The sequence below is a fragment of the Echinops telfairi genome, unplaced genomic scaffold (genome assembly GCF_000313985.2).
Source record: "Echinops telfairi isolate 266 unplaced genomic scaffold, ASM31398v2 ScPeMD7_7468;HRSCAF=8506_0, whole genome shotgun sequence".
Taxonomy (NCBI): Eukaryota; Metazoa; Chordata; class Mammalia; order Afrosoricida; family Tenrecidae; genus Echinops; species Echinops telfairi.
In genome coordinates, this window is record NW_022111369.1 from 32,962,386 (window position 1) to 32,973,280 (window position 10,895).

Genomic DNA, 10,895 nt, shown 5'->3' on the forward strand with positions numbered 1-10,895 from the left:
GGGCTGCGAACCGAAAGATCAGCAATTTGAAATCATCAGCCGCTCCGCTGGAGAAAGGTCAGGCTCTGCTTCAGAACCCCATATGGGCAGTTCTGCTCTTTCCCAAAGGGTTGCCACAGTCAGAATTGACCCAATGGCCGTGAGTTTTGACTTTGAAATTGTACTTCTACACTATATGAAGGTCGCAAGTAACTTTTGCTTAGAATTCCCAGAGATTAAAGCCATATTAAAAAGCAGTTAATGGCTTTTTAATAGCCTCTGTATAGTGTATATTTTAAAGCATGTACGTAGGAAGAGGATTTTGAAACAAATGCCTCAAATTCTTTTTTTTTAAACAAAAGAATACAGAGTAGCTAGAACATGATGATTTGCATGAATCCATTTATTTATTTCATTTTCAGACTAGTGTGTGCAGAGAAATGTGCTTTTATGCCATAAGTGACTCCTACACACATTCTCTAAGTGATTTGCAAACATTAAAAATCCTAAGACAAACAAGAAGAGAAAAAAAGAAATTATAAGTTTCAACAAGACCTTGGCACTAGGCAAGCAAAAGTAATAGAAGAAGAAAACAACAACAAAGAGAGAAAAAGAGACAGCGGTTGTTATAATTGCTTTTAGTATAACAAATATGATAGCCTGGGTTTTAACTTACATTCTCCACATAAACGGGGAGGGTTAAGATGGGAAATTTTATAAAATCAAATGCCTTAGTAATGTGTTTAATGGGTGATCAAGAAAATGACCTAGTTTTATGTTAGCATACTATTAAAACACCCTTACATTTTCACATAAAGTGAGTGCCAATTACTAATTTTTCAGAGAATCTAGATGCCAACTACTGAGTTCTGTTTTAAAATTATAATGAGTAAATGTATCCAGTGACCTTATATGTTCATTCCAGAAGGAATTGCAAACACCATCATGGGATGGTAACCTTTCATTTCTGATGTCACAATGATTTCAAAAACTCAAAACTTGGCCAAGCTTTTTCTTTCTCATAGACACTCTTAATATTTCTCAGAATTGGTTATTTCTCAGTTGGCCCATTATGTTGTACAATTGCCGTGACTGGGTGAATTAAAACTTTTATAGCCTGTAGACCTATGACATGTTCTGTCCAGGAAAACTTCTTTTGCAAATGCACGAAATTGGCCTGTGAAGTAACACCATCATAGAACCAGCAACCGAATCAGGGTGGTAAAATTCCAAAATAGATGTCGGTATTCCACATACCTAAAAACAATACGGACAAAAGTCGACCACATGTATAAATAACGTATGTTTGAAAACTCACTGCCATCAACTCAATTCTGACTCTTAGGCTCCCGTAGGCCTGAGTACGACTACCCTGTAGGTTTTTGAGACAGGACTTCTCTACAGGAGTAGAAACCCTCATTTCTCCTGTGGAGAAGCTGGTGGTTTCAAACTGGCAGCCTCAGCACGTCAACAGATAGCTTACTATGCAATCAGGGCACCCATATTTGTATATAGATGAAATAATACAGAGGAAGATAGAAATAAATAAATATAGATATCAATATAAATAAAAAGATTTGTAAAGCCAATAGTTCTTAAATAGAGATTGTGGTGTTCAGGGAACCCAGAAATGTGTTGAAATATTAGTAGGTATATGCATTTTCCCCCCCTTAAGTATCCATTTATTAGAATTTCTAAGCACCATGTCCTCTAACTTTTCACTGAGCTCCTTAAAAAATAATTATGGACAGTAAGTATGATAGAAACACTCATTATAGAAATATACAGACATAATTGTGGTCTGAGGGTATTGAAAACAATATTGTCATCACTAAAGTTGGGGTAAAGGTCTTCTTGTCCTGTTTTGAAGAGCTTAAGTTGTAATTGACTCAGCGTCAATGTGGTTTATAATTTTTCCTGTTTCCAGGTAGATGAAAATCATTTTAGATAGTTCTTCAAAATTTCTATTGTGTTTCCAGAACTACCTTTTCCTCCCCAACGCCTATGTCTCTACATTAAGAAGATGAGAAAGCCTAAGAGTTTTAGTTATTATTGATTTTGGGTAGAGGGTAAGATGCGGCTTTGTCTTCAATATTGATAGTTACATTGAAATCTTAAAAAAATATTTGCTTGGAAAATGCCTATTCTGGTTGGTTCCCGATCTATGAAAAACATCAAGTCTGTGAGTTGGTGGCTGGACAGTGTGAGGCGGGGTGGCATGCTTTCTCCATACTTAGTCCATCTGTATACTCTGCAAATGACCTAAAAGCCAGGCTTTTTGAAGGAGAATATGGCATTAGGATTGGAGGAAGATTCACCCGCAGACCGCGATATGGAAGTAGCACAACTTTGCCGAAAATGAAGAAATTAAGACTTCAATCTCTAACTGATGAGGTTAAAAGACTAATGCCCTCAAAATTGATTGTGTCTGCCCATAAAGAAAGCAAACATTCTTTTTATTGAACATCATAATGATTAACATAATGGCAAAGAAATGTAGGTTGTCAAAGAGGTTGTGGTAGTTATATAATCGTTTGTCAATTTGAGGATTGAGTCTAGTCTGTTGATCTAATTATAGCCAAAGAGGCCTCTGTGTAAGCATGGCCTTCTCCTGAGAATTCTGGGAAATCCTGTATTCCTTCTTGGAGGCAGGAGACACTATCTTTCTCACTGTTCACTCCCTTGAAGACATTGCAGCTGACAAAACACACGGAACTACGCTAGTGCCCTGAGCTGGAGAAGCCACATGGACCTACTCTGATGCAACCAGATCTCTGAAGCAGGAGAAGCCACATAGAGACCCCTCCCAGCGCAGAGATGCTTACAACACCACTGGATCCAAAGACTTCCCACCCACTGGCCTGTGATCGCCCTGCATCCGGCATCATTGCATGTGTTTCATGAGTCTGAAGAGGATTTTATAGATTGGTATCAGACATATGGGCTAATATCGAACTTATGGACTTGATTTGGACTGGGTTGGGATATTTTCTCAATATTCAATTGTTCTTGCAAAGAAACCTCTTTCTTAAACACACCTGAGTGTCTAAGAATTTGTTTCTCTAGTCTACCCAGATTAACACAGTATCTAACAACACATGGTGAGGGGCAACTTAGCCAGTGTGTTGAGGGAATTTGTAAAGAAGCTAAGAACAATTTCAGCAGCATGAGTTTCATACTGAATAATCCTCAGCAGGGAATCATCTTTTGGTATGAAAGACACTGGTGGGACAGATGCATTTTTGGTATCTCTGTGCACATATAAGAAGGCCCCAACAGTATGTTTTCCCGATGGTATAGTTTTCACATGATGGTATAATCGTCACCTTAGACTATAAGTCTTTTTTAAAAAGATCTCCTACGTGCACTTGTATTCCATGCCTGTTGTTATGATGGGTTTAAACATAGAAACAGTTACAAATAAGTGAAAATGCCTATTCTTATCTCAAGTGCCAAGGCTCTCATCTTTAATGGATGAACTGAGAAGATACAAGTGTATTCATTTCAGTTTTTTAAAAAAAATCAGAAATAAGAATCCAGTGGTTAATCTTGTATAAAAGATTTTAAACTCAGAATTTTGATATTTTAAAGTAAGAACATCTATAACCTTATTTGAACCTTTTGAAACATTACCTGCAAATCAGTGATGCTCAATCATACACATAGCCCTATATACATCCACATAACGTGCACTGAAAAGCTGGAACTAAGCTTCAGGGCATTTCCATGCACTTTTGAGTCCCTCTAATACATTGTTTCTTACACAGTCACTATTTAGTGTTGGTCGGCCTCGGTCAAATCACTTCTCTGTGCCTCAGTTTCTTGATCTTTGTAACAGATTGGAGAACAGTGCCTGCTTCACAGGGATGTGATGACCGCTAAATGAACTGGTACATGCAAGAGGCCTGAAACATAGATACAGGCCTAGCTATTAATGTTTTATTGGACACTATAGGGATTTATCAGGAGATGTAGAGATTGTTGAATAGTCATGCAGCCCATCACAGGAAGGTGTTGTGGGTTAGTTTCTTCCTCTGCCCAATCCTTCCTTCCTCATTTTCTTGTGGGTGAAACATCTCCACAGAACACACTCTAAGAAGCATTCTAATGTTACTCTCCATCAGAATGCATCTCCCAAAAATTCTATGCAAATTTATAGATAACCAAAACCTAAACTCACTGTCATAGAGTCAATGCTGATTCACAGTGATTCCCTGTGGGTTTCTGAGACTATGTATTGGAGTAGAAAGCCCAGCCTTTCTCCTGTGGAACTGCTGGCAGTTTTGAACTGATGACTATGTGGATTGCAGCCCAACATGTAACCACTAAACCATCAGCGTTCCTTACTGCTAATGTTATATATACATATATATGAGGAGTACTTTCATTAATACTTTTCTCACTAGGTAGGCATCCAGCAACTCGTGCTGAGTTAGTGCACCCAGTGGCGTCACCTTGGAAGATTCTTTCTGGTTACAGTGAATTTGTTCATAAAGCGAGTTTCACTTGAACCTAGTTTTTTGCGATGCTTGATTTAAGAGAACAATGTGATGCTGTCAAATTCTGTTTCCTGTTTGGGAAAAATGCTGCAGAAATTCTTGTGCTGTTGAACACAGCTTATAAGGACAGTGATATGGGAAAAACTCAAGTGTATGAATGATTTTTTCTGTTTCAAAGAAGGTGAAATGTCAATCAATGATAAATCTTGGTTTGAATGTCTGTCCACTTTCCAAACTGATGAGAATGTGAACCCGTAGTACATTTAGAGTTTATTCTACCAGATCAGACTATTAATCAATTTTTCTACTTAGAAGTTCTGAAAAGATTGCATAACAGTGTGTGACAAAATGGCCTGATTTGTGGCAGATGGGGGACTTTTTTTTGCCACCACAACAATGCACCTGCTCATGCAGCCATCTCAGTGTGCGAGTTTTTGGCAAATATCAGCATGCCACTCTTGCCTCACGAACCTTACTCACCTGACCTCACTCAGTGTGAATTCTTTTTGTTTCCACGAATACAGAGGGACATGAAAGGACAGCCATTTGATGCCATAGAAGATGTGAAGACAAAGATGAGGGAGGTGCTGTCAGCCACCCAAACAGATGAGTTTGAAAAATGTTTCCAAGAATGAAATCACAGATTTGAAAAATACATGAAATGTAATGGAGAGTACTTTGAAGGTGATACGGTTGTTTTATAAAATTAAATACATACCTTTGAAAAAAGAATTCTGGTTTAAAATATATATTTTTTCCTTCTCTCTCTCTCTCTCTACTATCCTGGAATTGCCTCTAAGGACTAAACTAGAAGAAAACTAATAAAACAAGCAAACAAACAAACAAACATATTTTAGCTCTTGACCAAAACAAAAGTTATACGCAGCCACCTCTTCTCTGGACTTATTTGAATGCGTTCTAGAGAAAGAAGCCACGCTTTCATTCTTACTCCTTAACTAGTACAAAGAGAAGTTTAAAAAAGAGCAAGTACCACTTCGAGAAAACTGTTTTCAACATCAAAGCATTCTTTTATGAAGGGAAGTGCACACCTTTCTCCAAACTGCCAGGACCAGTCAGGAAGGAGACTCAAAGATATTGTGGATTTCATTACAGACCACAATCATAAAGCACATAGTGCAATATAGTAAGTCACATGAATTTTCTTTTGTTTCACAGTGTATATAAAACTTATGTTTATACTATATGCTAGGCAATATAAGTATACCAGGGCATTATGGAAAAATTGGAGTACTGCAACAATTGTCAAAATTGAAACAGAGGCAGGAAGTGAGCATTTGCTGTTGGATAACATGGTGCTAATAGATTTCTGAGAAGTAGAATTGTCACAATACTTCATTTTTCTAGAAGAAAGAAAAAATATATCTGAGAAGTCCAATAAAATAAAATGTGATAAAATGAGGTATTTTTAAATATGCTACTACTCCTGTAAGGTGGGACTCGTGGCCATCTCTGAACATGCTGGGTGCTCAGCTGATGCTCCACATTGAAGAGACTACGATAGAAGACTTGAGGGAGGGAGGGAGAGTGACGTTGTCGTTGTTACCTTTGACAAGCAGGGCTATGGTCAAGGGATAGATCTTTCTTTCATCTTGTGTGTTGAAGGTCCGGTTTCCATTTACTATCCCTCATATGCAGTACTGCCAATCAGTAGGGGGCTTACATGTTGCTGCAGTGCCGATCAGGTTTCAGTGATAGAACTTCCAGATTAAGATGGAAGGTCTGGTGACCCACTTTTGAAATATCACCACTAAAACTCTACGAATCACTGTCCCCATAGCTGCAGACTAATCACAGGATAGTGTAGGATGGAGCGGTACTTCCTTGTGTACAGCGCCTCCAGGAGTCAACTGCTGGCTTGTTGGCAGATCCAATAGTAAAAATAAGAATACTCAAAACAAAGAAAGTGGGCCCCTGGGAGACAGGCAGCATTTGGAAAAGAATGTAGTAAGCAGCTCGCAGTAAGGGTTTTCTCCAGCAGTAGCTTCCAGACAGGAAGCGCTCTGCCTTCTTCCTTCTTTGTTTTGTTCTCATCCTTGGAAGTCCAAAGAGAGAAGTAGGAAAGGGCAGCATGTGCAGAGTTTCACGTTCCTCCCGCTACCTCTCGTTGCCATGGCGCTGATTCCTATTCTTAGAGTCACAACAACAGGTGAGTCCCAGGAAATGGACAGGTCACACTCACCAATTATAGGAACACCAACAATCCGTTTTTCAGATGACTGAGATTCATTAGAAACCTGGTAAATACAAACGCTTTGATAAATTCTCAGTACATTTTGTTCTGTGGTGCTAGGTGTGAGGGATCCAGTACTGAGCAAAACACAGGTAGCTACACACTTGAGCGTACTCTCCCTTGTCACTTTTGGCCCGTCTCGCTCTGCTTTTGACTCCCCGTGCTTCTCCTTCTCCCTATAACAGGTCTGTCAATATTGCTTTCGCAACCACATTTCCAAAAAGCCTAGCACTTGGCCATAAAAGTCTAACATTTAGCAGGTCTGACAGCAAAGTCTTTACATTTGCCAAATGGGCTGATTTATATTTGGATCATAAGCAGGGAACTGGGGGAAAAAATTGAAGTGAAATGTTCTAATTCATGGCATTATTCAGAGAAATAATTCATTTCATGGGATACTAAATCTATTAGGAATTAAACCTAAATAATAGTAGATTATTTTTCAGATAATTTCTCACAACAGCCAAAATTTACATTAAAACATAATATGCAAAAAATGCAATATTTGTAATATTTTTTAAGACACCCTTTGGACTGAAATTCTTTTGAAAATCCTTTTGCATGGGCTATAATTGCACAATTAGTTCTTAGTTTCAAGTGATATTTTAAACTAAAGCCAAACCAAAATCAAAACAACTTCCATCTATATAGTATATACTAAATTATGTATCTATATAGTACATATGTTTGTGGTTAACAAGATATAGATGAGGGGTTTCAAAAGGTTTGTAGAAAAACTCTAGTGTCCTTTGATTTCAATGGTTCACACATTGGGGAAGGGGGGCTTGTACGTGTGTGTAATGCAAGAATATAGGGTAAAGAGCTTGCTAGAGGATTTTGACAGTTTTGTAAAAAATCATGATCGGCAGGTGGGATTCAAAGGATTTTATTCTTTGAACCTTGGTTGGTTACTTTTGGATGCTTGGAAGTCACTTCGGACTCACAGCAGCTCCATGTGACGGGGTACAACATGTGGCTTCTCCAGCTGTGATCTCTAAGGGGCAGGTAACCAGCTCTTTCACTGAGAGCCACTGGAGGGTTTGGACCGCCACGCTTCCAGTTTGCAGCCGAGTCCTGCCGTGTGTGGTGCTACCATAACTCCTAGGCTTGAAGTACTTGTCAATAAAGACAAAACCAGGTTGGATCTATAAGCATTATTTGTAGGATGGGTTTTCAGAATTGAGAGAATTCTACAGTGGTAGCCAAGATAAACTAAATATGTCCTGTGAGGCCAGGCAGGCCTGCTAAGGGTTCTGAACAAAGGCACTAAATACATGTCCTGTCTTCTGTCAAGTGAAAATACTTGCAACCTGCAAGATTCCCAATTCCAAAGTACCATACAACTGTGAAAATTTTATTCCCATGTCAATACCATTTGCATAAACAAATCACGTGTCCTTTCACCCCCAAATAATCCAAATTTTGCAAAAAACATTGAAAATCATATGATTCAGAGCTTCATGTTCATATATAAGTAGAAATATATTTGTCTGAAAATGTCGTTCTTTGGTCAGTGGCACACCAATAAGTTTTCAATGACTAAGATTAATGACGTCAACCTGCATTTTCTACATAACCATAGAATGTTTCCAATTCCCATCAAAGAAGATTCTGGTAGGATTCTATTCAAGTTCCATAAGAGGATTCAATATGATAAAACTTAACTTAGAAGTTATTACAAATTGTATTCTTAATTCATGGAGTATCTTTTAAATGGATCTATAATCATAATTGAAAGTCTCAATTGTCTTTAGAAAATTTCCTTTTGAAAGAACAAACTTCAGATTCCACACCGCCCAGCCTCAAATGTCTAAAGTTTGCACATCAAAAGCCACTACAACCAATGAGCTCTACGTGAAACGCACGCCCCAGACAATCATCTCCAAGGTGCAGTTTCGTCCTTGCCTCACTGGGCTTGCAGACACAGTTCTCAGCAAGTGCTATTGGGAGCTTTCAGCATATCAGAACATCCTCACCGAAGAGCAGATCTTTGCCAAGTTCGCAAACTGAACATGAAAGTAGTAACACAGGACACAAACAAAGGCATCCGTTCAATACCGTGCTCCTTTCAAAAACCAACAGGCACTAAAGTTTGAGAAGAGAGAATGGAGTTTCATCTACTGACACTTCAAAGCCGTGCAACATCTGGAGTCTAGTTTTATAAAGGGTATTCCACTAAGAAGTAAGAATAAAGGGATTTTAATAGGGCAAATAAGATTCAGGTTTCTTCCAATATGTTCTCCCTGGGGCGAAACAAATAACACAATGCATCTGACTAACCTTTCTGCACTTCAGCTGCATTAATTAACATTTAGTCATGGATTCCATCCTGAGCCAGATGAACTCAGTTCTACAGCTGTTCTCATTGAAGGGGAAGGGGAATAATCATGTCTCACATTCCTAGCACTTCTAAACCTGGGAAAATGTTTTATCGACAGCCTCTCTGCCAGTATTGGTGATATACAGTACCTATTACTCATTCTAATGAATTCACACCAACCCTAGATTGTGATTAAATCAATTTCAATATAATATACACCAGGTCAGCCAGAGCCAAGGCTATAAAACATGCCTAACCACACCACTCCTTTTTCCCCCGTACATCAAGACATAGTAAAAACTGAAGACTTGATTGATTAATTAGATCATGGCCTTGGAGAGAAACCGTTACTTGGTGTGTCAAGATTTAAGTAGAGATCAAGTACATGGAAGTGGTAAGTACTGATGTCTAGGCAAGAATAAAAAAGATCAGTTGTTGAAGAAATTTAATGGCAGAAGGGCTTTCAGGTCTATAAGCCAAACATGTGGAAGTGGTTGGTTGGAAGCACAGCTGAAGCTAAGAACTGCAAAATAGGCAGTTTCTAGGTTGTGGAAGTCCAACTAATGGAAGTCCTACTTGCCCTTTAATGGTCTATAAATTTCCTTCACGTTGCAAACATTGAATCAACCCCTACTCATAATAAATTCTTCATCACGCTCACAATCACATGCCACATGTGCAGTTTTTAAATCATTGAAAAGTCTTCAAATCTTTTTGCTTAACTAATGGAAGGCTACATAGGAACCATATGCACCTGTTTTGACTCACCTATAAATCCCATTTACACCACTTACATTTACAGACATAGCTGGGAAGAGATCTCATCTGTAACCCAGGGATGGCCTTACTTGGTTAGTTGTTAAAGGAGTTTGGGGTTCTTGCTTCTTCCCTTTCTCACTCCCTTCTCTCCTTCCTTCCTTCCTTCCTTCCTTCCTTCCTTCCTTCCTTCCTTCCTTCCTTCCTTCCTTCCTTCCTTCCTTCCATCTTTGTCTTTTACAGCCAAGGTTCCTTTGAGACACAGAGTTTTATAGGGAGATATAACAGTGAATCAGCAGGACAAAGCAATCTACCTGTAACACCTTGTCAATTCTCAATTCACAAAAGCACCACAACATCAAATTTGTCACCAAAGTTCCCTTACTAGCCCTATGTCATACAATAGCAAATTGGTTCCCTATAGTCCTTAAAAGCACGGTGCCATAAAGTCTGGCCAATTCTAGAGTCCTGTAGACAAGTGAAAGCCTATAGTCACAAGATCGCTAGTGTTTGCGTATATACATGTGTGTACATTTGCACCAGTATATAAACCTGGGCATTATCATTTTGCAAATACTAATGAAATTTGACACTTGCCTTTTCAAATAAATATCCACTACTGGAGAAGAAAAAGCATCCAGACTCGTTTCATTTACCAAGATGAAATGGCATCAACTTAATCAAACTAGTACAGTGTCCTACCTGGAACGACTTCGAAAAGGAATCTCCCGGGGCTGTCTTCAGTGCAGGGATGTTCAAGAACTTTATTCCCAGGCAGAAAAATGGTACCCTGTGAATACGAACACCACAACATTAGTATACTTAGCTAGCAAATGACAGAAAGTCCTTATAATTAAAATCAGCATCATCAACTATTGAAGGTGAGTCTGTAACTTAGAATATAGTAATATACATAAGACTCTTTCATAATCTCAAATGACTAAATAGCATGCATAGCCATCATATTCAGCTAACATTCAACAAATGCTTGCTTTGTACCTAACTGTGGTAGGGGCTGCATTCATTTTAGGTACCAATTTATTAAACGCCTTCACTGAGACATAAATTTGACTGAGCCTTTTATCAATGT

General features: G+C 38.6%; 1 protein-coding gene across 1 annotated transcript in view; it reads right to left on the bottom strand.

The window, feature by feature from the left end:
- The window catches only part of ARHGAP24 (Rho GTPase activating protein 24), a 518,143-nt gene that overhangs the window by 331,302 nt on the left and 175,946 nt on the right, over window positions 1-10,895 (bottom strand). The window contains exon 2 of the mRNA XM_004703244.2: window positions 10,508-10,595. Within this exon, the coding sequence (XP_004703301.1) occupies window positions 10,508-10,595 (88 nt within the window). The remainder of the gene's footprint in view (window positions 1-10,507; window positions 10,596-10,895) is intronic.